Source organism: Callospermophilus lateralis, chromosome 3, assembly GCF_048772815.1.
Source record: "Callospermophilus lateralis isolate mCalLat2 chromosome 3, mCalLat2.hap1, whole genome shotgun sequence".
NCBI lineage: Eukaryota > Metazoa > Chordata > Mammalia > Rodentia > Sciuridae > Callospermophilus > Callospermophilus lateralis.
In genome coordinates, this window is record NC_135307.1 from 187,213,198 (window position 1) to 187,239,551 (window position 26,354).

At 43.7% G+C, this 26,354-nt stretch overlaps 2 protein-coding genes across 2 annotated transcripts; one reads left to right on the forward strand and one right to left on the reverse strand.

The window, feature by feature from the left end:
• The first annotated feature begins 60 nt into the window (after window positions 1–60).
• Window positions 61–17,117, forward strand: Aurka (aurora kinase A). Its single transcript, XM_076851925.1, has 9 exons — window positions 61–127; window positions 3,701–3,747; window positions 5,156–5,423; window positions 7,663–7,717; window positions 9,166–9,357; window positions 10,189–10,327; window positions 13,974–14,122; window positions 16,203–16,377; window positions 16,511–17,117. The coding sequence occupies exons 2-9, from the start codon at window positions 3,706–3,708 to the stop codon at window positions 16,688–16,690; spliced, it is 1,200 nt and encodes a 399-aa protein (XP_076708040.1). The 5' UTR covers window positions 61–127; window positions 3,701–3,705; the 3' UTR covers window positions 16,691–17,117.
• Window positions 17,118–17,803: 686 nt separating this feature from the next.
• Fam210b (family with sequence similarity 210 member B) lies at window positions 17,804–26,060 on the reverse strand. The gene is made up of 3 exons (XM_076849154.1): window positions 25,783–26,060; window positions 20,551–20,723; window positions 17,804–20,352 (listed from the first exon to the last, which is right to left on the reverse strand). Exons 1-3 carry the CDS (start codon window positions 25,966–25,968, stop codon window positions 20,136–20,138), a joined length of 576 nt encoding a protein of 191 aa, XP_076705269.1. The 5' UTR covers window positions 25,969–26,060; the 3' UTR covers window positions 17,804–20,135.
• Between the last annotated feature and the right edge of the window lie 294 nt (window positions 26,061–26,354).

Genomic DNA, 26,354 nt, shown 5'->3' on the forward strand with positions numbered 1-26,354 from the left:
TGGCTTAAGCCAATCATCTTTCGGATTAGAGGGTTTAACTCTTCTTTAAAAAGAAGAACCTTTGAATTGTAACGGCTGAGCTCTAGGGAGGACTCGGCGGCCCGGGGTCGGAGGCGTGATCCTGCTGGTGGGTAGGGTGGGCAGGGAGGGCCCGCTGGGTGCGGTGGACTAGGGCTGCGGACCAGGGCCGGGGTGTTCTCCCGTTGGGCCGGCCGCCTCCCCAGCCTGTCCTCCCGCTCCCGCGGCTGAGCGCCGAGGGACGCGGCTGCTGGGTTTCCCGCTGACTGTGGAAGCGGATTGGGTGTCTGGGTTGGGCTTTCTGCCCGGGTTTTGTGCCGGTGGAGACCTGGTAAGAAGAGACAGCCTTCGCCGTCGTGGGACTGGGAGTCTGCGAGCTGGGAAGATACCCGGCAGCCGCGGTGGGGCTTGCGAAGGAAGCGAATAGGGTTGAGCTTTAGCGGGGCCACTTCAGTAGAAGAGCTGGAAGGTCCGTTGTCCTGCTGGCTGGATGAAGGAGGGCAGTACTAGGGGGACCTCGCAGAGGCTGGCCTGGTTCGGCCTCCCCTGCTGTAGACCTGGGTGCATGTGGGGTCTTCTCAGAGTCCTGGTCAAAAACTAGAGCCCACTGCAGGCGCCGTAATCAGAATCTCGGGGTGGGATTCCCGTGTCATTAACAAGCCCTCCAGGGGATTCTTACATTGAGAGCTAGTAGCGCAGCCCTTGCATGCTAATTCTGGGGGGATGTTAAAATGAAGACTGGGACCCAGATAACAGACATCCGGGGAGGCAGAGGGAGCTAATGCCCTCGACTTTTCATGTCTCCACTTCCTCCTTAACCTCCTTGTTCCCTTGAATAAAGGCTCTTGGGCAAGATATACACTTCTTTGTCCCTCCCCTTCATCTCTGAAGACATCCATAGGTCTGAAGGAGGAAAAAAAGGATTATGAAACCCGCTGAGCTGTTAATATTTTCCTCTGCACATTAGTAAACCTCTAGTTTTAACTGCCTGGGCCTGTGAAGGTCATTGGTCATGTGATTCCTGAATCGGGTTGCAGATCTGAATCACCTGAAGAGTAGTGGGGAATTGTGGATCAGAATATTATTCCATTATGCTTATTCATCTAACTGTGAAAGAAAATAAATTTGAACAAATGTCTGTACTTCAAGAAGAATGTTGACTAAAAGGCCTTGAGCATATGTGATCTCATTAGTCTGCTGCTTGTAATTATTAGGGAAAGTGAAGAAAGCCTAGAGCTTCTGTGGGAAAAAAAAAATAACATTTGCTTGGCACAAACATGAGTTTCCTTTTTATAACTTACTAATCCACTGTTTTATATAAAGGCTCTGGGCTTGTTAGTCCAGTTGCTGTCTTCATTGTGGAGGTATTATTTGTAAAGTGGATATGAAACTCTGGGAATGGGGAATGCTTTCTGATTGGATTCTAGAATAAAGAGAACACCTAGGTCAAGAAGGTTTTTCTGCTTTCTTTGGTATTTCTTCTATTAGATAGGTATTTGTGCCTGACTCTTATTATTGATTTCCTTTTTCAGTGAATTGGTTCATTCCCAAAGCACTGGAGTGTGAGTTGTATGCTAGATGCTATTCTAGGTTTAGGCTGGCAACAGTGAACACAATAGGACTAAGCTCTTGCTCTCATGGGACTTATTTCTGTGGAGTTTCTGAGCTGTAACAAAGGATATCTGAGTCTGGGGAAATAGGCAGTAAACAGATGCACATGATGATATAAGATGTTAAGGGCTATGGAGAACCATAAGATTATTCAGTAAGGAAGCATTGGGCAAAGATCCGAATGAACTGGAGTAAGCTAAACATGTGGAGAAAGAAATTAAGAGGTAAAAGGAACAGGAAGTTCAAAGGCCTTGAGCCAGGAGACACCTTTGAAGAAAAGCTTTGTGTGACTGATATGCAGTGGACAAAGGAAGTCAGGTGGTCAGGATCCACATTTTATGAGTTCATAGGCTTCTCTGTGCCATGTAAGAGTTTGCATTGTTTTTATGAAGCTGGGGAACCATGGGGACTTCTGTACCAAGGACTAACATGTTTCACGTTGATGGGATCAGTGGACCATAGTGAAGCAAGGGTGGAAGTGGGGAGATCATTAGGAGTTATCTTGCAAGTAATCCAGGGGACAAAATTATGGTTAAAGCAGATAGTAACAGTAGAGATGGTAAGCAGTGATAGTTTTGAAGGTAGAGCCTACAAAGTATGCTAATGGATTTAGGTATGGGGTTTGAGAGAAAAGTAACTACAGAAAGGGTTATGCTAAGGCTTTCATCCAGAGCAGCTGGCAGAACGAATTTGCCATCAGCTGAGATGGGGATGTCTGTGAGAGGGATCAAAACATCAGTTTTGGATATGTTAAAATTGAGATGTTTGGGCTGGGGATGTGGCTCAAGCGGTAGCACGCTCGCCTGGCATGTGTGCAGCCCTGGTTCGATCCTCAGCACCACATACAAGCAATGTTGTGTCCACCGAAAACTAAAAAATAAATATTAAAAAAATTCTCTCTCTCACTCTCTCTTTAAAAAAAAAAATTGAGATGTTAACCAAGTGGAGATGGTGAGTAGAAAGTAGATAAGCTAAATCTGGAGTTTAGAGAAAGGTCTGTGCTGGAGATGGGTATTTGGGCATCCTCAGCCTGTGGGTGGTACAAGGAGATCGTGTGAACTCACCTTGGGAGTGTGTGTAGGTAGTAAGTAGTGTGTGTAGGTAGTAAGTAGTTTGTGTAGATAGTAGTGCTGGGCTTGAGCTCAGGGTACTCCATGAGCAGAGAGGAGAAAGGAGTGTGGAGGGGTGAGAAGAGGTTGCCTTTTGGATGCATTAGTATCAAGATGCCTGTCAGACAGTTCTGGGAGGTCCTAAGCAGGTACTTGGATATTTGAGTCCAGCAGTCAGAAGAGAGATTAGGGCAGAAGATGCATTTTGAGTTATCCATTAGGATACCTCTATTAAGAGGTATTTAGAGCTGAGGCATAGGATGAAGGTCTCTATTAAAAGGGTAGAAGTAGAGGATACTCATTCTTGGATCATCCCAGACAGCACAGTTTGGGAGAAAATGAGGCCAAACCAGTAAAGAAGGGTAAAAAACAGCTAGTGAGGTGGGAGATAAACCTGAACCTTAACAGCAGGGAGTAGGAAGAGGTGAGCCACAAAGCCAGCTGCTGCTAAGATGCAGATGAAGGTGGAATTATTTGCTTTGACAGTGCTAGGGTTCAGCCATGAACCCTTAAAGTGGCAAAGATAAAAAAGCTTAGTGGGGAATGGACTCGGGGAGGGTGAGAAATAGAGATGAGGGAGCTTTGCTGTTGGAAGGAGAAGTGAGTAATGGGGTTGTGGCTTGAGGCAGCTCTGGGGTAAGAGGGGCTTCTAAGATAGCAGGAATTACAGCTGGCTGTGCATGGAAGGAAGTGATCCATTAGAGCAGGAAGTCAAATCCAGGAGTGAAGAGTGCTTGAAGGGATGGGATGACATGCAATGTATGGGGGAGGGAGGGGTTGGCTTGTCGAGAAAAGCCACACGCCTGTACATGTGTGTCAGATGAGAGAAGTCTTCCCTCATCATCTTCATTGGGATGAAATATAAAGATGTGTGTGGAGGCCTTTCGTGGACAGCTGTAACTGCCTAGCACAACACTTTGGAGCAGGAGGCTGTTATTAAAGGTTGTTCTTTTTCTTTGCAGGCATCATGGACAGATCTAAAGAAAACTGTGTTTCAGGGCCTGTTAAGGTAAATTGAATAGTTTGCAATCATATTTATAAAACTCACGTGGAGATTAGGCTGGCATCTGAAATTTTTCTCAGCTTTACTTTGGGTTGTGACTTTAGCTCCCTGTTGCACTCCTGGATTTGCCTGCAGTCTAGTGTGTTGTGGGTGCTTCCTTCAGAAGTAATTGGCTTGCATTTGAACTCTTGAGCACCCTCTCTGGAGCATTCAGGCTGATGAACTGGTGATGGGCTTTGAGGTTTCTTGTCTCTGCATAGGCCCTTGGTTTTATTTATTTATTTACTTATTTATTTTTTAAAATATTTATTTTTTAGTTATCGGCGGGCACAACATCTTTGTTTGTATGTGGTGCTGAGGATCGAACCCGGGCCGCACGCATTCCAGGCAAGCGCGCTACCGCTTGAGCCACATCCCCAGCCCGAGGCCCTTGGTTTTAGAAGGGCTGTTGGAGTTAGAGTAAATCTCACCCACTCCATCAATTTAGTGTGATTAGCTCAGGGTTTTAGAGTTAACTGTTACACTTCACACAGGTATATAAACACATTTTAGTAATAACTTTTGAAGAGCCTATGTTTGTAAGCACTTGGAAAATAAAACATTGGCAAATAATAGTAATAAATTTATTGTGGAAAGTCTGGTGTGTAACAAAATTTAGACTTTGCTTGAAGATAAACATTGTTGGACAGTCTTTTTTCCTAAACGTGTATTATCAAAATGATTTTATTTTATTTTTTAAATATTTATTTAGTTGTAGATGAACACAAAGTATCTTTATTTATTTTTATGTGGTGCTGAGGATCGAACCCAGTACTTCACACTTGAGAGGCAAACGCTTGACCACTGAGCTACAGCCCAGACCTCAAAATGATTTTAATGGATTGGAATTTTTGTGTGTGTTTGTTTTTTTTTTTTTTTTAAAGAGACAGAGAGAGAGAATTTTATTATTTATTTCTTAGTTCTCGGCGGACACAACACCTTTGTATGTGGTGCTGAGGATCGAACCCGGGCCGCACGCATGCCAGGCGAGCGCGCTACTGCTTGAGCCACATCCCCAGCCCCTTGTGTTTGGTTTTGAAAGCAGTTTATGGAGTATATTTCCAAGGCATTGAGGATTTTTAGAAAATATTTAGTGTTCCCCTCAGTAGATGGAAGTTTAATTAATGAACATGTGTTAATGGAATGAGTTTTTTTTTTTTTTTTTTTGGTTGGGGGGTGAGGAATTAGGATAGGAAGTATTCAGTTATCTCTTTCAACCATTTTCATTCCTGTGGAAATGCTCATTAAAATAGCCTTTCCCTTCCATTTATTATCAGTGCTATTCATTATTTTGCTGTGCTAGGAAACTCCGGAATTCTCAAAACATCCAACCTTTATTCTGAAGACCATAAAGCTTGTTTCCTTCCTATTCCAGGCTACAGTTCCACATGGTGAAGGTCCAAAACGTGTTCTGGTCACTCAGCATATTCCTTCTCAGAACCCGTTGTCTATAAGCAGTGGCCAGGCTCAGCGGATCTTGTGTCCTTCAAATTCTTCCCAGCGTGTTCCTTTGCACGCACAAAAACTCGTCTCCAGTCAGAAACTGGGACAGAAGCAATTGCAGGCAGCCAGTATACCTCGTCCTGTCTCCCGGCCAGTGAACAACACCCAGAAGAGTGAGCAGTCCCAGCCATCAGGGCCTGGTAAGCTAGCTTTTGAGTTTCATTGAAGTCATTATTTGGAGCCCTGTCTTTTACATCATATCTATTGAGAATGAGTAGAAAATAAGATGTCTACATTCAAGTAAAATGTCTATGCTAATACAGAAAGTTTCCCATCCTCTTGAAGAGTTGGGCATCCAGGGATAGTGCCAATCCCATGTTCTCTTGATTGCTTATTAATAGGAAGTTGGGTATTTATAGCAGATACATTTGAGGAACTGGAAATGTAAAGTTTGGGCATGTGGAGGGAAATACCAGAGAAGCAGAATAGAGGCACACAGGTATGATGGGTCAGGTCACATGGGGGCACTGCTGCTACTATTAAGGGGGTGGGGCTTCATTTCATCCACTGGGAAGCTACTGAAGGTTTTTGTGGTACTGGAGATGGAACCCAGGGCCTTGCTCATACTTAGGCAAATGCTCTCTATTGAGCTAAGTCCCCAGCCCATTTTCAAAATGTTAATTTTGAGGTAGGGACTCATTAAGTTGCGCAGGCTGGCCTTAAACTTGCGATCCTTTTGCCTTAGCTTCACGAGTAGCTGGTATTATAGGTGTGTGCTGCCCACGCTTGGTGATACTGAAGGTTTGAGCAGAGATGGGACTGGTAAGCCTTTAAGAAAGCTTCCTTGGGAGGTATTGTGTGAATTGGAGAGCAGCAATGCTGGACCCAGGGTTCCCAGGTAGGAAGAAGGATGAAATCAGGGTGGCAGTGATCCGAGTAGGGTGGAGCAGGGTGAATGCCAACAGTTATTATTTATCAGCAGTTGAGTGTTAACATCAGGCTCTGAGACAAATGACTCCTTCACCCATGTTGTCTTATCAGACTTCATAACTACTTCATGAAGGTAGCCAAAGTTGTTAACTCCATTTCATAGAGAAGGAAGCTAAGACTCGGAAGTAGTTAACTTACGCAAAGACAGCCAGGAGGGAGAGGTGCCAATAAATTTAAGAGCTCATTTAGGATGCTGACTGAGAGAATTGGGTGATAGGCCTGAAAGATGAGTAAGAAGGAGTTAGGGATGATGGTGTAGGGAAGAAAAAGAACTTGTCCACCCTCAGAAGGTTTGGTAAGTGGATCTGTAAAATATACTGACAGTAGACAGATTAACGGGAGAAAAGCCATTTAAAACAAAATACTTTTATTTATTTATCTATGTGGTGCTGAGGATTGAACCCAGGGCCTCACATGTGCCAAGTAAGCGCTCTACCAAACTGCAGCCCAAGAAAAGCCTTTTTAATTCCATGTATTGCCCGGGAATCAAGTATGAGCTTCAAGGGCCAGAGGATTGACATTTACATTGCATCTTGAGCTGCAGAATGTAGTGGATGCCCAGGGCTTCTGGGAGGAGGGAGGCAGTGCCAGGCCACAGAGGGCAGGGAGGTGAAAGCATGGGGAGCCTGGGCTGTGCTGCTAGCTGGTAGAAAGTCTCTTAGGTGATGGCCTTGCTCCCAGATTCTTCCTCTAGCAGGTGCTTTCCTATGTCAGTTTGAGTTAAAGATGTGCGTTGCTCTTAGGAAAGCTTAGCTTTTCAGAGCTTTTCTGTCTGCTGCTTCCCCAAAATAGCAGCTTGAAATCTGTCAGAGAAGTGTCTTGCGTGGCACATTCTGGCTTCCTACGGTCATTGCAGTGTGGACCTGCATTCCAACACCTGAGTGGAGCATACTGTGCTGAGAAGGGTTGAGGTATTGGAGCAAGACAGCTGAAATGTCCTGTGTTTTCACAGCTAATGAAATGGTGACTCTAATTTCTTGCTTTGCAACTGCTTGCTGTATTTCTATATTTCACCTTGGAAGGAGGGTGGCTGTCTTATGTTTTGTTGCATGCTGTTGATGATTGAGATGTACTGTACTGACGCTGGATGGCTCCATGTAATGAGGCAGTGACAAGGCCACAGTTTGTCATGGGTGGAAAGACTCTCTAGAAACTCTTCACTGTAAACTGAGACTTCAATGGAAATTTGGATATTCTTTGTCTTTAAATTATTACTGGAAGGCCTAACTGTATACATTGTTACTCATTTTGTACAGACCTCATGGTGGGAATCCTTTGGGGTTTAATAGACATTGTTCTATAAAGAAACTAAGAAAGCCCAGATTATCAGTTGTGACATACTATTAATGTTTTGGTGGATGTTCTTTGATCTTTTCTTAAAAAAAAAAAAACAAAAAAAACCTTATTCTATATAGTTCTAAAAATAGGATTTTAATTTATTCACTATAGGAAATAATCCTGAAAGGGAACTGGCATCAAAACAGAAAAATGAAGACTCAAAGAAGTAAGCTTTCTTATTTATCAAGTTCTATACTATTAGTCTAGTAAAATATATCATTTCATTGCAGAGTTATGAGGTTTTTTTTGGGGGGGGGAATGCTGGGACTGAACTTAGGGATGCTTAAACTGAGCCACATCCCCAGCTCTTTTATTTTTATTTATTTCTTTGTGGTGCTAGGGATTGAACCTAGGGCCTTGTGCATGCAAGGCAAGCACTCTACCAACTGAGCTATATCCTCACAGCTCCAATAGCTGAGGCTGGCTTTGAACTTGTGAACCTCCCACCTTAGCCTCCTGAGCTGGAATTACAGGTGTGTACCATTGTGCCCAGCTCATGAGAATTTAACTTCATTTAGAAGAAAAATGTTTCCAGAATCGTAAACAAGTCTCCCCCACTTCCCATATAGGTATTTACTAGGGGCTTTTTCTTTTAAATTGCTTTTTAAATATAGAAAAAACTTGTACGACTCTGTTACAGAAAATGTGCAGTTCTTCTTTACCCTCAGAAGTTACCAGTGTGTATAACTTACATGTGCTCTGTGTGTGACTTGTGTATGCTTTTTTAATTATTATATAGTGTTTTTGTTATATTTTGAATTGGGGTCTTACTAATTGCCTAGCTGGCCCCAAACTCTTGGGCTCAAGTGATCCTCCAGCTTCAGTCTAATGAGTAGCTGACTACCCATCACACCTGGTTAAAAGTGCAAGTTTTTAAAAAACTGTCACATTGTAAAACTGTTAAATGTGTATGTGACTGTAGGTATTTTGTAGTACTAATATAATTATTGCATTTGTTGTGTACTAAAAAGGCTGGCTGTGATATCTACCCCATTTTCTAAGTACCTGCTCTTAATCTCTGAACTGGACTCTAACATGGGGGAGCTGGACCAGGAATGACTGTAGTCTTTTTTGCTTTTAGCTGCCTAACAGCCTTTCTCAGAATTGAACTCTAGTAGTTCTCATGCCCCACTGGCCTGTGGGGTCCCTCCTGCTTCCATTAGCAACAGTATTTCTGTGTCTACCTCTAGAGTGGGCTCTCCACCTCAGAAAGGGTTAGCTCCTCAGGATAGAAGGAAGTGGTTGGTTTGACACAGGACCACAGGGGATCCTGAGTGCTCTTCCACTGGAGTTACTTATCCTTTTATTTGGTTTTTAGAGTTGTTGGTAGGTCTATACTGCTGAGCCTGGAGTAGCCCCAGGACATTCCCATTGAGGGCTGCTCTTTTAAAAATGCAACATCATTCCTAAATACTGCCTCATAGAGCTAATGGCAGCTGGGGAAGTTGGGGTTTAATGATTGATTGCAACTTGTTATTGGTGGCTTGGTTCTTGTTGAGGGTACATATTAAGTAATTTTGAATATAAAATTATTTATGGAATGTCTGCTACTAATTGATAAGTTGTTAGCAAATATTTGTTTTCATACTTTAAGATGTTCAAATTACTTTTTAGAAGGCAATGGACTTTGGAAGATTTTGACATTGGTCGCCCACTGGGTAAAGGAAAGTTTGGCAATGTTTATTTGGCAAGAGAAAAACAAAGCAAGTTTATTTTGGCTCTTAAAGTGTTATTTAAAGCTCAGCTGGAGAAAGCAGGAGTGGAGCATCAGCTCAGAAGAGAAGTAGAGATCCAGTCCCACCTCCGGTGAGTGTCCAGACTGCTGTGCAGAGGAGTGGTTTTGGGATTTAAAGTTCCTAAAGGTTAAAAAGCTGAAATCTCTCTTTAGAGGGCTTGCTTCACAGTGTCGTGAAAAACCATTAAATATGTCATTTTCCAAATACTTAGGTGCTATTGTCCTGAAAAATCACTTGAGGATTTAATGTTTTGTTAAGGAAGTAATTTACCTGGGGCTTTCTGCTGAGGTGTGTGTGGGTGTGTGTGTGGGTGTGTGTGGGGAGATAATTAAGAGGATTGCCACCCTTTTTTCTGAGCTAAGTAAAAGTTGCCTCTGATCAGCGGGATGTTTTTGCTTTCAGTGTTTTTCAGATTTGAATTAGGTGCTAATACTTGCACTCTGGCAGTATCTGGCCTGTATTCCACCTGCCATCACCTGGTGGGGGATCTGGATGTGGCAAGCAAGACAGGCTGTGCCACCCATGCCCTGTGGCATTTGGCTGCTGCCATGACTGCACCCTGTTCTTGTGACACTCTTTTGAGTGGATGTCATGCTCTTTTCTTTTAGTATGTAGAATAATATTGAGCTAGATTTTCCCCTCAAGAATAGTGATGCCTATAGGAAGGAAATAGTAGTCTGAACTAAAGCTCCTATAATACTTTAAAATGTGTGTAAAATGACAATGTGTGTGTATGTGTATTTTTCTTAGAGCAAGCCTATAGTTTCAGACTCTCAGGTGGGGTTGGGGAGCAGGCTATTGTGTGAAACACCACTGGTTTTATTTACATGAGGGTTTTTCTTGGTATTACTTTGGGGTCAGCTCTGAAATCAGATGTTACAGTCCTTATCTTTTGTTGTAGGCATCCTAATATTCTCAGGCTGTATGGCTATTTTCATGATGCCACCAGAGTTTACCTAATTCTAGAGTATGCACCGCTTGGAACGGTCTATAGAGAACTTCAGAAACTTTCCAAGTTTGATGAGCAGAGAACTGCTACTGTAAGTTTTCATTTATTGTCCAGGCTAATTGTTTCCTTTATACCTATTTTCCAATGCAAACCTGCCTTTCGTTATAGTAGAATAAGTTCTTTCTTAATGGAAAGGTAGCTTAATAGGTTCAAACATTTGAAATGGCAAAATCAAAAGAGCTTAGCTGTACCCTGTGTGCAGATAAAATTAGGCACCTGGTGGAATGCTGTGACTGGTTTGTTTCCATAGCTGTTTTTTCTGTGGAAATGGGTATAGACAGTTGCCATCTTTTAAAAATGATGGTTTACTTTAGAATGGTAAATTCTTCAGATTCACAATAGTCGTGAAGAAGGTAGAAGGTTTCTGTGTGCCCGTGCCTAGCTCCTATTGACATCTTGCATTGATATGGTACTTTTGTCACATATAATGAGCCAGTATTTATGTGACCATTAACTAGTCTATGCTTTTGCAGAGTTGGGTAATATTTCTCATTGTTGGGTAGGGCCTATGGGCTTTGAGAGGAAGACTTGGAGGGCAAGTGGGTTTGTATCATGTCTGGGATGCACACTCTTTTTTTTTTTTTTTTTTTTTTTTTAAGAGAGAGAATATTTTTAATATTTAATTTTTAGTTCTCAGCGGACACAACATCTTTGTTTGTATGTGGTGCTGAGGATCAAACCTGGGCCGCATGCATGCCAGGCGAGCGTACTACCGCTTGAGCCACATCCCCAGCCCCTGGGATGCGCACTCTTAACATAACCTATTACCTGGGGCGGTGGAGGGGCTACACCATGCAACTCAGGAGGTGTTTGCCAGGTGTAGCCACATGAAGCTCCCGCTTTCCCCCTTTCCCTAATATCCTTTCAAAGAAAGTTGCTGCACAAAACCTACATTGAGTGGGGAGTGGGAGAAGGATTTAGGTAAATTATCAGGAATTATGTACCAGAGAACTTGCTTGCTCTTCCTTATTATATTCAACCATTATATATAAAAGGACTCATGGATATTATTTTATTCTGATTTATAATCCAATACTACTTTATTTTGATGAACAAACTGTTCCAGCTCTGGATGCTGGGTGTGCTCAGTACCACTGGGTGTGGGGGGGAATCATTGCTTCTGGGACCTTGGTTGACAGGGCACAAGGGAATACATGTGTACAGTAATCATGTATATACCTGTGTCTAAATAGTTACCCATTTATATCTAAAAGTAAACATGAGTTCATACTGAAATCTTTACCCAATCTTTTACCACATGGATCATTCTGACCACCTTCCCTTATCTAGGACCACTAAGCCAGCATTGAGAAACCTGGATTTCACCGTCTACCATGCGTTTACTTACACGTCTAGTGTACCTACATTACTACATATGTACGCATATTTCAAAACTGCTAACCAGTTAACCCATGGGAACAGCTGTCAACTAGAGTAGTGTACACAACTTCTTTTGTCTGTTTTATAGACACTGTTTCCAAAGTTTAGGCCAACATACTCCATCTACACTCATCAGTGAGGTTGTTTCATACATTTGTAATATACTTAAATTCTTAATAATATCCTAGGATGGCACTTGACCCCTGAGCCACATCCCCAGCCCTATTTTTTAATTTTATTTAGAGACGGGGTCTCACTGAGTTGCTTAGCACCTTGATTTTTCTGAGGCTGACTTTGAACTTGTGGTCTTCCTACCTCAGCCTCCCGAGCTGCTGGGTATAATACAGCCCAGTATTCACTTTTAATGCTATAAAGTTCGGTGGATTTTGAAACGTGTAACATCATACATCCACCATGTAGTGTATAAGAGTTTCACAGCCAGTAAACCTGGCATCACCTGCTCAGTCCTACTTCCTCAGTCTCTGGCAACCACTCAGCTTTTTACTGTCTATTGTTTTATTGTTTCTAGAATATCATAATTGGAACCATAAGAGCTCATAGCCTTTTAAAATTAGCTTCCTTTACCTAGTAATAAGCATTTAAGATTCATCAATATTTTGGGGGGGGCACGGACATGACAGCTTTCTTCTTTTCCTGGTTCTTATCCTTGCCAGCATTTGATGTTGGTGTTTTGGACTTTACTCATTCCTATAGGTGTGTAGTGGTATTTTCTTGTTTTAATTTGCAGTTTTCTAATTGCAGATGACATTGAGCTTGTATATCATCTTTGAGGCACCTGTTGAACTCTGCCACTTTTAACTTTTTTGTTGTTGTTACTGAGTTTTAAGAGTTCCTTGTTATGTTTTGGATACAGGTCCCTTATTATATGTGATTTCCAAATATTCTCTCCTAGTCTATGCCTTGTTTTTTCTCATCTATGTCTTTCACAAAGCAGTTTTTTAATTTAAAATTTCAGCATGTGAGTTTTTTCTAATCCCAGCAACTCCAGAGTCTGAGGCAGGAGGATTCCAAATTGGGAATCAGCCTCAGCAACACCCCAAGGCCATAGGTAACTTAGTGAGACCCTGTCTCAAAAAATTTAAAGGACTGGGAATGTGGCTCAGTGGTTAAGCACCCCTGGGTTCAATCTCCAGTACAAAAACAAACAAAAACCCCTTAAAACTTGAGGCACTGGGGTTGATTCTCAGCACCGCATATAAATAAATAAAGGTCGATTGACAGTAAACAATATTTAAAAAAAAAAAACTTAAGGAAACAAATAACATTGTTTTTGCATACTTTTATGCTGACTAATGAATTAATATACTGCATGATTGTGTAGTTTTTCTTAGTTATTTTATGCAGCTATAATGGAATACCTGAGATTGGGTCAGTGTAAATAATGAATTTATTCTAATTCTGGAGGCTGGGAAGTCCAGCAAGGGTCCCACATCTGGTTGGGGTAGTTTCTTTTTTTTTTTTTTTTGGTACTAGGGATTGAACCCAGGAGTGCTTTATCACTGAGCTATATCCCTATCCCTTTTTACTTTTTTTTTTTGGTGGCTCTGGCTGGGGTTGTCTTATTGTATCATCCATGGAGGAAAGCATCAGAGTAAGTGCAACAGAGGAAGAGAGGGAACTCAAGCCCATTGACAACTCGGTATTGATCCACTCATTAGAGTGGTACCCTCATGACCCAGACACATCTCCCCTTAGGCCCTCCTCTGAACACTGTTGCATCAAGGGTTAAGTTTCCAACTCATGCTTTTTGAGGGACACATTGAAACCATAGATGGCATTGTTGATATGCCAGTGAGCTTAAGTCTAGTTTGTTTATGGTTTAGAATAATTTTTTTCTGTTACTCCTGAAGTAAATTTTTATCTTCAAACAGGTTATATTGTTGTAGAGTGATCTTGATTTTAAAAAATGGGAATTGACTGCACTTAAAAGATGTAAAAGAAAAAAATTACATGGATCCCTAATTTGAGTTCTTCAGCATTGATTACTTAATTCATTGTAGCTAGGCCATCAATTGTCATGAGGGGGTGTAGTTATAGTTCATAATCGGTCTTTCTTGTCTTTCAATGTCACATCAGCTGTATCAGCAAAGAGGTAACTAAGTACTGAATAATTTGATGTTCAATTGATTTATATAGACTTATCTATTGCTTCTACAGTGTTTAAAACCTGCAAAACATGTTAAAAATCTGTTGTATTTTCTTTTAGAAAAGATCTGATATTGTGTTGTTCAAGACCTAAAACAGACGTTTGATACCTTTTTTTTTTTTTTCAATAGTACATAACTGAATTAGCAAACGCCCTATCTTACTGCCATTCAAAGAGAGTTATTCATAGAGACATTAAGCCAGAGAACCTGCTTCTTGGATCAACTGGCGAGCTTAAGATTGCAGATTTTGGGTGGTCAGTACATGCTCCATCCTCCAGGTATGTAACATTATAAAGGTGGAAGTTGTTTAGCAAAAGTTCTGGGGGCTGATCATATACTAAGTGCAAAAATCTCTAAAAATATTTTGTTAAGTTGGGGCAAGTGACCAACCCAGAAATAATTTAGGTCTGATAATAGATGTTGTCTTTAAGAAAACTTTATTCTGTAGCCAGGTAGGGCTATATATGGCACTCTGGGCCCACTGTTAAGGATGCTGGATGTCTTTAGAGATTAATGAAGAGGATGGACAAGTCAACATGTGACAAGTCTAAGCAAGATGCAGATGTGTAGAGAAAAGCCCCACCTTAATGTCTGGAAGGAGATGCTGTTGCTTCCCAGATAAGGAGATAAGGAAAGTTCCAGAGACAGCAGTATAGAGATCTACAGCTGAAAGTGCAGTTTTTTGGGGAACTTTGAAAGCCAAATTGGTTTGGCTGGATGTCTGAGGATGGTGATAAAAGAGTCTGTTTGCTTTTTGTCAGCAGGAGGAACAGTCCTTTCTTTAACCCCCTTAAAAATGAACAGAGACATCATCTAATAAAACAATTGGGCCTTAGGTGAACCTGCCCAACAAGAGCAGGTTTTAAATTGATTTGGGTTTAAATAAGCTTTGACGCCTGGTGTGAGTGGGACATTGTAAAGTGTATATCTACTGTTCAGGCTTGTCAGCTTTGAAGGAGGACTTTAAAAGTCATCAGGTGGTAGTTATTAAGATAAAGTCAGTTAAAAGAAATTGTGTAGCCTAAAATAGACAACATGGGGTGAGGTCTTAATAGGTCATTTCTGTTGTCTGCCATATGTTAAATCTGCTGTTATAGTCTCTTAGAATTGTAGTTTCATGAGGCTGCAGGGTTTAGCTTGATCTTAATGTGTCCAGTGGTGTCATCATGACAGAAAATATAAGGCTTATTTTTTCTGAAGAGATCATTTATATAAATGTTGATGGCCATGTCACCCTGCATCCTGAATGTTAATAACTATAACAGTTTCCTGGTTATTGTGGACCACTGTGTGAGAGCCCCTGATGTAGTCTCAGTGGGGGTGAGAGCTTAGACATCTGCACAGGTAGCTGCATACCTGTTTCACTGAATGTACATTTGTGTGCTCACGAGACACCAGGCAAGGCTGAGCGCAACTCAAGGCAACAGGAACCTCCATAGTCTGCCCCCAGCTGCATGTCTGTCACCCCTAGCTTATTCCTAACCTTGTTATGAAATGGCCGAGTTGGTAGTGGACAGCATGGTGGTCTGCCCAGTGCCTCCATTCAGCAGGTCTTAATACTGCCATATTGACTGCATCTGTTTTTTTGAAAATAGGCTACAGCATCATGATCCTTGAGCACCACCTAAAAACCAAGGGATTGTCCTGTATAATCACAATCATTATCACACCTTAGAAAATTAATAGTGTTGTTCATATCTTTATCTATGTTCGAATTTCCCCAGTTGTCCATGAAATTTTATCTTTGTATTGCGGATTGGACTTGGGGGCACTGAGCCACATCCCCAGCCCTGTTTTGTATTTTTATTTAGAGACAGGATCTCGCTGAGTTGCTTAGCACCTCACTTGCTGAGGCTGGCTCTGAACTTGTGATCCTCCTGCCTCAGCCTCCCCAGCTGCTAGGATTACAAGTGTGAGCCACCGTGCCCTGCTATAGCTATTTTTAAAAATCAGAACCAATAAAGGTCCATCCATGGTATTTCATTCTTTGGTCTTGATCTAGACCATCCCTTACATTTTTTAAATGTATTTTTCTGATTATGGTGTCACGTGAACTACATTTACAGAGAACTTTGAAAGACAGCTTTTTTTTTTTTTTTAATGATGCTTTCAGTTTCTTCTAGATTATTCAGAGGTTCTGTAGCTGGACAGATTTGGGCTAAAGCTTGGTTGCTAGCTATGTGATCTTACACATCTCTCTCTTCTGTGCTCTGCCCAGAAATGGGGTTGACAGTGCTTCCTGAATAGCATGGGGTGTGGCCTGGTGGGGGCGCTCAGTCAGTGTTAGCATAATTAATGATTTAGCAGCTGCCATGATTTTAAAACCAGAGCACATCAACCTGAGCCTCCATTCTTTAGGAGAACCACTCTCTGTGGCACCCTGGACTACCTGCCCCCTGAGATGATTGAAGGCCGGATGCATGACGAGAAGGTGGATCTCTGGAGCCTTGGAGTTCTTTGCTATGAATTTCTAGTTGGGCAGCCTCCTTTTGAGGCAAACACACACCAAGAGACCTACAGAAGAATATCACGGGTAAGACGAACAAAAGGACCAGCACTATTAGAATTATTTTCTTATCAGCCTGAACTTTAAGCTAAGGTTGGAATAGCTAGGCTACTTGGTCTCTCTAACCCGTGTTTGTGACATGTTGTCACTTGTGCTCCAGGTTGAATTCACATTCCCTGACTTTGTGACGGAGGGAGCCAGGGACCTCATTTCAAGACTGTTGAAGCATAATCCAAGCCAGAGGCCAACTCTAAGTGAAGTACTTGAACACCCCTGGATCACAGCAAATTCATCAAAGCCACTGAATTGCCAAAAAGGCAAAGAGTCAACTAGCAAATAATCATAATTGTGCAGGGAGAGAAGTGTTGAACCAGGGCTGCTATATAGTCTTCAGGAACATGCTGCTGAGACTTGTCTTACTGTGGAGTTACCTACCTGCCTTTGACCTAAAGAGAACACTATGGGAAATGTCACGTGTCCAGAGAGCTCCACTATAGTAACCACACCCTTCAGAGGGAAAGCAGCCACAAGTCCTGCTGCTTTTACGGGTTTTGCCTGTAGCTGTCCCCACAGCTGTACCAGGCAAGGTGGCCTTGCAGGAGTCAGACTGGGAGTCTCGTTGTGAAGAAAAGTGACCACTTTGCCCTGAGTCTGCTAAGGAGCTGTATAGCAACCTTCAAGTACCTGAGTGTCTGTGTTAACTTATTGGGTGGTCAAGCCTGGGAAAGCTGTTGGAATGAATATGTGACTTCCTTTTAAATGTTAAAATAAAGGTTTTTATATGGTTTTTTCCTTCCATGGCATCCCCTTAGATTCAGTGCCTGTCAACTTTATTAAGCCTGTGGTATCTTGTCCTTTTTTTGGGGGGGAGGGTGTCTACCTGTAGTGCATGGTTAATTAATATTTTCACCACCTGTTCATTGTGGTGAACAGATTATGTTCCGGGTTAAATTCACATTCCCTGACTTTGTGACAGAGGGAGCATATCTCACCCTCTTGACTGTTGTTGGATAGTCTGTAGTTCCTGGTGTCCTCTGTCCATCAACCAAAGATAGGGTGACAGCAATGAAGGAAAGGTGGAAGTGTTTAACTTGGACCCAGCAGAGAAATGTTGCTTTCATGGCTGAATCAAGGCAAGAGACTAGATTTCAGATATGTCAATGTGGCCAGCACAAAGAAACTTCCACATCTAAGTGACAAAGTATTAGGCTTCAAAACATGACTGAGTGAAACTGCAGAGGTGAGCCCCTTAAGGCAAGCAACTCTGAGACCAGAATAGTAACACTTCATGTACAATCCAGCCCCGTCTGTCTCAGTGCCATGCGATGGCAGTGATGCTAGCTAATTAAATATGCTCAGGATGTTTCCCCAGATAGTCCCACACAAGCATCGTAGCTCACTTTGGCAGCACGTTGGCATCCTGGTCAATGCTATTTGTGACCAACAATCATGGTTTACCAGAAAACAAAATCTTCAGAAACTTTATTTCACAGAATTGAAGCGTTTCACTATGTCAGATTAAAAAAGCAGGCAAACAGCTTGCATTTTTAAAATAGATCAGTTTCATTCCTTTTGTTCCATTAAAAACAATGTAAATACAAGCAGTCAGTACATCTTGCTGGTGATTGCTTGGTTTCCCTGATCCTTTGACCTTGTTCTATCTCTCTCTCTCTCTTCTTTCTTTGTCTTGGCCACAGGAGTAGAATGGGATTGGGGGTGAGGAAGTGATATGGCTATTTGTTATGATTTGTATTATTGCTTGTTTTTTCCATTCCCATTACTGGCAGATTTAAACCCTTAGTCCTGTAAGGCTTTTGACTAGTGGGTTTTTTTTTTTTTTTGGCAGTACTGGGGATTGAACCCAGGAGTGCTCTATTTGAGCTGCACACCCAGGCCTTTTTTAAATTGTGAGACAGGGTCTCACTAAGTTGCCAAGGCTTGCCTTGAGCTTAAGATTTTCTGCCTCACTCTCTCAAGTAGCAGGGATGATAGTGCAACACCTCAAGCGGCAAGGTCAGCTTTTTGTATAGGCGTTGCTAGGTATCTAGGAGACTGGTGCATATGGGGGTTAGGAGCCCAAGGCTGACAGATCACTGTTTAATGGCTGTCTAGACCATAAGAGAAATTAGCACTGGTGTCGGGCTTCTTGCTCAGTTGTGGAGATATCCTTTGGAAATAGGTTCCAGTTTTAAATCAGTGCTTTTGGAAGTGGACTAACAATTTTAAAGTGGGAAAAATATATAGTTCCACTATAAAGTGATATTGCAAATGGATGTCTGTCCCATAGAAATTCTTTTAAATATTAACAGATACTGATTGGCCTGGGCAGCTATGGGTTAACTAGGAAAGTGTCAACAGCCAGACTCAGTAAAACCAATGTAGTCACTTAATAGTTCCTTTAGTCTTAAAAAAAAGGAATGGTGAGTCAGAAAGATAAATGCAACCTTCAAACATGCAGCAGAGTAACTGTTAAAACCGGGTTCCCAGAGTGTGGAGCAAGACCCTGTATCAGAGCACAGCCCCCAGGAAAGAAAGTGATGCTGAATCCCACAGAGGGGGAAGCCTCAGTTATTTCTAATTCTGGTCTAATCTTCCTGACACTTGCCCTTGGCTGGATGAAACTGGCTTGGTGGACTAATTTACACCTGCTGCCTCCACTCCCTGGTTTGTTTTACTTTGCCTTCTTACAAGTTTTCTTTTTATTTTGGTACTGGGGGTGCTTTTATTACATCCTTAGAGCTTTTTATTTTTGAGACAAGGTCTCACTAATTAGGTTGCTGAGGGTCTTGCTAAGTTGCTCAGGCTGGCCTTGAACTTGAAATTCTCCTGTCTGAGGCTCTGAGTCATTGGGATTATAGGTGTGTACCACTACACCTGGCTAAGTGCTACTAGTTTTTTAAAGGAAGTGTTATAAATCTTTTTTTAAGCTAAAATTATAAATCATTATAATTTTAGCTTAAAAAAAGTAATTAGTGTAAACATTGTAACTTCTGGAATATCTGAAGTTTGAGACAGAGTGAAGCAAAGATTGTCTCAGCTTTTCATATGTGCCAAATTCCTCTGTGAATATGGGCACTGGAAGCCAAGTGATGCTCTTGGACAAGGTTCCCATGTTTTACCTGAACAGAGAAATGATCTTGACTTCAGAAAAGCCATTGGAGATGGGCCCCATGTTCAGATTTGAAAGTGTTTTGGGACCAGTGAAACAGCAGAAATGCTTTCTTTTCCCAAAAGTGTAATGCGGGTCATGGAGCTGGTGCTAATTTAGATTGTGGTGACACATTGTTAAGTTCTGCTCTGTTAACTATGCAGCATAAGCAGCTGTTTTGCAGAACATTGCAGGTTAAACTGCAGGCCGTTGATGGTAACTCAAGAGGAGGGGAAATTTTTAAAACCAGCTAAATCAATCATTGCTTTTTAAGAATTTGAGCAAAGATTAGCCCCCTGAGTTTTTTGCAGTTCCACCCTTACTAGTGGTTTTCTAGAGGGAAAGGTCTATAGGTGTTTGTGATGTTGAGATGCTAGCTCATTTGTGATGTCTTGCTGAGAGATATGTACAGAGCCCTCTGATGAGTAGCATTAACAAACTAAAAAAGCAAAAAAAAAAAAAAAAATTACAATTATTCAAAAACCTGCTTTTGGCTGGCAAAGGTAAAATTAACCCATGAGAACATAACAACAGGCCTCTTCCTACCACCCCCACCAAAACCTACAATATTAAAAACCAATCCAAATAAGGTAATTTAAAAGAAACAGGGTTTCAGTGCTGAGGACCAAGGTGCCCATCAAGGTTTTGCATCTGGAGGTTTGAAAAGTCCTACTTTCCGAAAATATCTGACAAGGAAGGGCACAGTGACTACCGTGATGCTGATCCTCACTGGTGCAAACAGCTTGTGGATTGCGTAGGCCACCACAAATGTGCTGGTGCTGGTTGCCACACTGGATGGTACCAGTGACTCTTGAAATCCGAGTTTGAGCAAGATCGCAGACATGTCTACACCACTGGAGGGGAGGCAAAACAAAACACAACTATAGCAAGGGTTTAAGTTAATAAATTTCTTTGGCTGTAAAATTTATCACATTTTTAAAGATCCTATAAAAGTAGCTGGAGGAATAAAAAGGTCTTAGGAATCAAGTTCTCATTCATATAGGATCTTACATGACATTAAAACATATACCTATTACCATCAGAAACCTTACCTGGAGACCACCATGTAAAACAGCCCCACAGAGATGAGTGAGATCCCAATGTGCAGAGATATGCCGATTATACCATATTCTTGAAAGACCTTTTTCAGCTGCTGTGACTTGCTTTGCTTTCCTTCTATGCCACCTGTGTTGCTGCCTGTTGTCTCAGTGGCTCTGTTGGGGTCCTGTGCATACATACACCAAAGAAGGGAGACTAGGTTGGTGGTCATCACTGGCTTGTAAACTCACTTCTTCACCCCCTAAAATGTCAGTTATTCTGTTCAGTGAGCTAAGACTAAGTTTCACTTAATCTCTGTGCAACCAAAGGTTACCTTCTAGGTATGGCAGACAGAATGATGGACCTAAAGATGTCCAAATCCCAATCCCCAGCACCCATGAACCTGTCTCTTTACATGGCAAAAGAATTTTGTAGGTGTATTAAAAATCTTGAAATGGAGAGAGAATCCTGGATTATCTAGGTGGACCCAATGTCATTACAGGGTCCTTGTAAGGGTTGGTAGAGAGTCAGTGCCAGAGAGGGAGAGGGGATGGCAAGTGGGATCCGGAGAAGTTATGCTGCTGGCTCATGGAGGCCAGGGCCACAGCCAAGGAACTAGGCAGCCTCTAGAAGCTGCAGGAGGCAGTAAATGGATTCTCTCCTGGAGCCTCCCAAAGGAACCAGCCTTGGCTGACCCCTTGACTTTAGCCAGTGAGACCCATATTCGATTTGACCTCTAGCAGTGATTGCATGTGTCAGAGTAGCAAGAGTGACTCCTGTACTTCAGGACTTATTTACTTGGGGGACATCAGTGATACTCCTTTAGGTACTTTCTCTGAGCCAGGTGGTCCTCTGCTGCACTGCACCATATCCATCTGGTTTCCTTTCATCCTCCTGGCAGCTTGCTGAGGTAGACACTACTGTTTTTCCCACCTTACAGAGGAATAACACAGTCACTGGCCCAAAGTCATTAAGATCAGAGCCTAGGTCACCTGATTGTCATGTTGGGAACATGACCACCATGCTATACACTACTGAAAAAGAATAGCGGGGCAAAAGCTATGGCTTATTTACTCCAGGACCAAGACTCACCTCAGATCTGAAACAGGGAGGGTCCAAATTCTTGGACAATTGACTAGGATGTGTACAGAAGTCTGTATGAATGCATGTGGCATCTGTTAATACTTATGGATCACCTACCAGGCCTGGAGAAACAAAAACCAACCCAACAGAAAAAAACACAACAGAGGAACAAACCATGCCTGTGTTGGAAAATGCAAACCTCAGTAAGAGAGCACTTTTAACTAAGATTCATCAGTAGTCCCTAGAGCTGGTCCAGGCAGGTGACGAGCAAAGCCTGTGAGCTTGCTCTGCTTAGAGAGCCTGCAGCTGCACTGCTTCCCCACTGTTTTAGAGCATGCCACAGCTGAACACACTGCAAGGCAAGGGGAAGGAGCATGCCAGCCACAGTGCCCAGGAGATGGGGTCAGGCTCTCAGATGGCAAAGAGGCATGGACATGATATGGGCCTGACAAAAGTCTCCTAACCCGCCCCCTGTGCCTGCACAGCCCTGGCAGCCAATGCTTGAGCAGGGCCTCTCGCTGATCATGTCTGGGGTGAGGCTCCAAATACTGTTTCTCTCAAAGGCTTCTGTCTGTGGGCACTGCAGACTAATGAGGATCTAGGGAGCTTTTCTATGCGGTGTGATCAGTCTTTGGTTTTACAGAGGTAGAGTGAGGCTTGGTACTGGGCTCTGTAATTCTAAGGGGATCAGTCTGGCATACTCCCCTGGCTGATGTTCTCTCCTGCTCACCCCAGGACAGAAGGGGAGGGTCCCACTGCTTTTCCATTTCACATATTTTAGGTGGAAATGAAAATGTCACCTCCTCCAAGAGGTCCTCCATTGCCACCTTCAGGTCTTTATCAAATATCACCCTCTTTGAAACTAACAGGAAACTGTTAATCCTGTCAGAATGTCTCATTCCTACCATTCATTGTCCTGCAATGTAGCTGGAAGTTTGGCTGCCTTTTGATTTTTCTTTTATGGCCAGAAGGCCTTTTGCCAAACTAGAGGGTATAAACAAAAGGGCCCTCCACAGAGACACTATGCTCAGTCTGGTGAAAGGACAGACTGGCACATAATTGAGTTTCATTGGGCCAAGTGTCAAGGATGGGAATTGAAAGGGGCTTTCAGCCACCATCGGTTTAATAGCAGGTTTAGCCCTAGAAGGGCCTATGGCTTGCCATCCTATCAGCTCTGGCAGCTGTCCCATCACCACAAGAGGCAGTAGGGCTTGTTTATCAGAACAAGCCAACCTCTCTCGGCAGCCATTGTGACTGGGGGTGCAGGGCTGGTCAGAGACCTTGAGGACAGGGGGAAGCGACATGTGCTAACCAAGCAAATGGAGGCTGGTAACCACTTTCCTTCCTTCTCTTCAGAAGTGGAAAGTTCTGGAAAATTGTCTTCCTTTAGCAATGGTCCTTTTTTTGCAGGACATGGAGGGCACTGTGAATTATTTTTCCTTGCCCTCATGAGGGTCCATACTCATAGTGCTTTTATATCCACATATACATATGATGCTCCCTTCCCTGCCCCAATATATATTAAAGTACAAAGTTTGTATTAGAGAAGGGGCAAGGAGGTTGGAACAATGAACCTAGGACCCTGCCCTCAAGTTGACTTCATATTTTGGACTGACACTTATTTTTATTCATTGGATAAATTGTAATGACACTATATTGCATTTACTTTGTACCAGGCACTGTTCTGAGTACTTTGGAAATATGGATTCATATAATCCTTATCACACGTCTGTGAGATAGGCATTCCTGGCACCCTCACTAAACAGAAGAGAATCCTGAGTGCCCAGAGAGGCTGCATAACTTACCAAGGATCACACAGAGATGAACTGTCCAAGCTGGGACTCAAACCTAAAGTTTGGTTCCAAGGCCTTTACAACTGTACTGTGTCCCTTGCATATTCATGAGCATCTTCTCAGTGCCAGGCACTGTTCCAAGTACAGGGGACACAGCAACAAACAAAACCCACCAGGAGCCTTTGGTCCAGCAGGAGGAGAGGGACAACAAACAAAAGTGAAATACCAGGGCTGGCAGAGGTGACAAGTGCTATGGAGGAATACCTGGCAGGATTCCTGGTAGGGAAGCTGCAAGTTACAATGAGGGAGGCCAGAGCTGAGAGGAGAGGATGGGTTCAGAGGGCGAGTCATCTGCCTAGGCATCCTGTCCCCTCCCTAAGGGGTCAGTGGCCTATTTGTGCAGGCTTTACATGAGCGTGGATCATATTAACTGGAAAAGGCTGGTTTCTTGCGTGCTTTACTGCTCCCTCTAACAGAGCTCCTAACTATAGGCAGAGGTGGGCATGTCTCTCAGGCACTTAATGAAATGCCTGATATATTTTGAGATCCCAGCTGGACTTAGCCTTCTTGCTTCCAATGCATGCAGCTGGAAGCAGCGGAGGAGGGGTTGACTGGGCTCCATCCAAAGCCAGACCCTCTTTCTCACTGCTCTACGCCATCCTGGACAAGAGTCTTCTCAAGGAGATCAATATCTTTTTGTCTTAAACTACAGTTTGGTTCTGATCCTGCCTTGATTTCACCCATCTATTAGAGAGCTGGACAACCAAGGACAGATCATGGGCCCCTGGGGAGATATATATATATATATGCTGTGATTTTACAATTGCTAATGTTAATCTAGGAGATACCAGATGCCAGGAATGAACATTATCTCATTTTACATTCACACGCTATGAAGTGTGAACTATTAACATCCCATTTTACTGGTGATGAAACAGAAAAGTGAAAGCATTTAATCGAGGCCACATTCAGTGCTCCTGTGTGAACAACCCTATCAGGAGAGGGCTTGGGCTGGGGATGAGGATGATGGAGCTGACAGAACAGACAAGCAAAGGGCATTCCAGATGATGAATGCAGAGAAGCATGGCCCCACGGGTTAAGGGGCAGCCAGTAGAGGCCCCTGAGGCATCACTGGTGGTCAGGGAAGGATTTTTGAAGGAAGGGATGCCTGGGTTGAACGATGAAGAATCAACAGGAGGGCTGGGGTTGTGGCTCAGTGATAGAGCACTTGCCTAGCATATATGAGGCACTGGGTTCAATTCTCAGCACTGCATATAAATAAATGAATAAAATAAAGGCCCAGCAACAACTAAAAAAGATAAGTAAGTAATAATAAAGAATCAATAGGAGGCAGCCTGGTGTATGCGGTGGATCCCAAAGACTGTGCTAAGGACTTAGAGGCAAAGCCCTTGTGCCATGCACCAGGCAGGAGAGGAGAGGGCAGGGGAGGATGTTTCTCCACCTGGAGGACAGGCTTGGAAAGAGCATACGCCAAACAAATCCCATTGCTACTTACTAGAAAACTATGGAAAGTTCAGGAAGGGCTGGCCCAATGTGAAGCACCCTGCTCAGGCAGGCCTGCATTGGCCCATGGAATTTCCCCCAGACTCTTGTATGGAAAGTGCTAATTTCAGCCCTTGACAGGTCAGCAATGCTGGGTCAGGCATACAACCCAGAGTGCAGAGTTAGAGGCACCCTGATGAAGGACTGCTCTGGGTCCTGACTTGCTATTCCTGTATCTCCAAACTTCACTACTACTTTATTAGAGGCCCACTAAAAGAAAAAGAAAAAAAAAAAATAAAGGAAGGCTGTTCTGAATGGAAACTAGTTTTCATTGAGCATCATGCAAGGCAACCAGAATAAGACACAGTTCCACACCATGGATTTTCTGCCTGAAGAAGATTGCTCTCCTAGTTAGATAAAACGGGCGGAGCAGCAAGCTAAGAAGGTGTTAGATAAGGCAGCACCCGGAGGAACTTTCTTCTTGGCCAATGCTCCAGTGTGGAGGCCTGAACGGACTTCAAAGGGGCAACACCTAAGGCCCATCAGGAAGTTCACAATAAGTCTAGGCCCCCTAAGATTCTCTTGTTACACCACTGTCCTGGTTGAACGCTTTGGACACTGGATCTCTGTGGGGATTGTGTGACCTTGGGCAGGCCACCAATACCTCTCTGAGCCTCAGTTTCGCCTACTGTCTATTGGGAAGAGCCATTTCTTGGTTTCTAGGGATGTGGGGACTCAGGGACCCCTGAGGTGATCGGTTTTGGGGAGCTGCAAGTGCAAATTGTCCTTGCAGCGGAAGTGGCCTGCCCCTGGCACAACGCTTCTAACAGCAGGGGATCGGAGGTCAGGATGAGGTGGGAGGCTTACCTGGTGGACACGGTAGTCCCCACCAGCGGTGCGCAGCAGCCGGGAGTCTGGCCCAGGCCTTAACAGGGCCAAGGCCAGGGGCGGCGGCGGACAGCGGGTGGTGGCGCCCAGGAGCCGGGTGGCACGAAGCCGGACCCGGGCACCCATCCTGCCCGCCGGGAGCAGCAATGCCAACAGCGCAGCCATGGTGCGCGGTTAGGCGCAGGTGCGGACTCTACGGACCCAGGAGGAAGCAGAAGGCCGGAGCGAGGAGGGCGGGGCCGTGGCCGCGTGCCCTCCCCGGTCCCGCCCCAAGTGCTGGGGTCGGGCTCCGGATGGGCGGGGCTGGAGACGGGTGCTCTTCCTTCCTGGCTCCACCCACTCGTCCCGCCCTCTGGAAAAGTGGCCGGAGTTTACGGGCTGCAGGCGCGCGCGTCTTCCGGGTCCCGCCAGCCCAGCGCCTCTGGGCGGGGCTTCAAGCGCGCGCCTGCCCCTGCCCGTCTGCCCCGCCCCTCGGGAGCGAGTCTCCGCAGGTCTTGGCCGGAAGCTTGGCTTCTCAACTGCAGTGGGATTGAAGGGTGGGCACAAGGGTC

Coding starts and splice junctions, on each gene's coding strand:
- Aurka (XM_076851925.1), top strand. CDS start 3,706: ATGGACAGATCTAAAGAAAACTGTGTTTCAGGGCCTGTTAAG. Junction 5,424..7,662: donor GTCCCAGCCATCAGGGCCTG/GTAAGCTAGCTT, acceptor TATTCACTATAG/GAAATAATCCTGAAAGGGAA. Junction 7,718..9,165: donor AAAAATGAAGACTCAAAGAA/GTAAGCTTTCTT, acceptor ATTACTTTTTAG/AAGGCAATGGACTTTGGAAG.
- Fam210b (XM_076849154.1), bottom strand. CDS start 25,968: ATGGCTGCGCTGTTGGCATTGCTGCTCCCGGCGGGCAGGATGGGTGCC. Junction 20,724..25,782: donor GGGACTACCGTGTCCACCAG/GTAAGCCTCCCA, acceptor ATGTATGCACAG/GACCCCAACAGAGCCACTGA. Junction 20,353..20,550: donor TTTTACATGGTGGTCTCCAG/GTAAGGTTTCTG, acceptor CCTCCCCTCCAG/TGGTGTAGACATGTCTGCGA.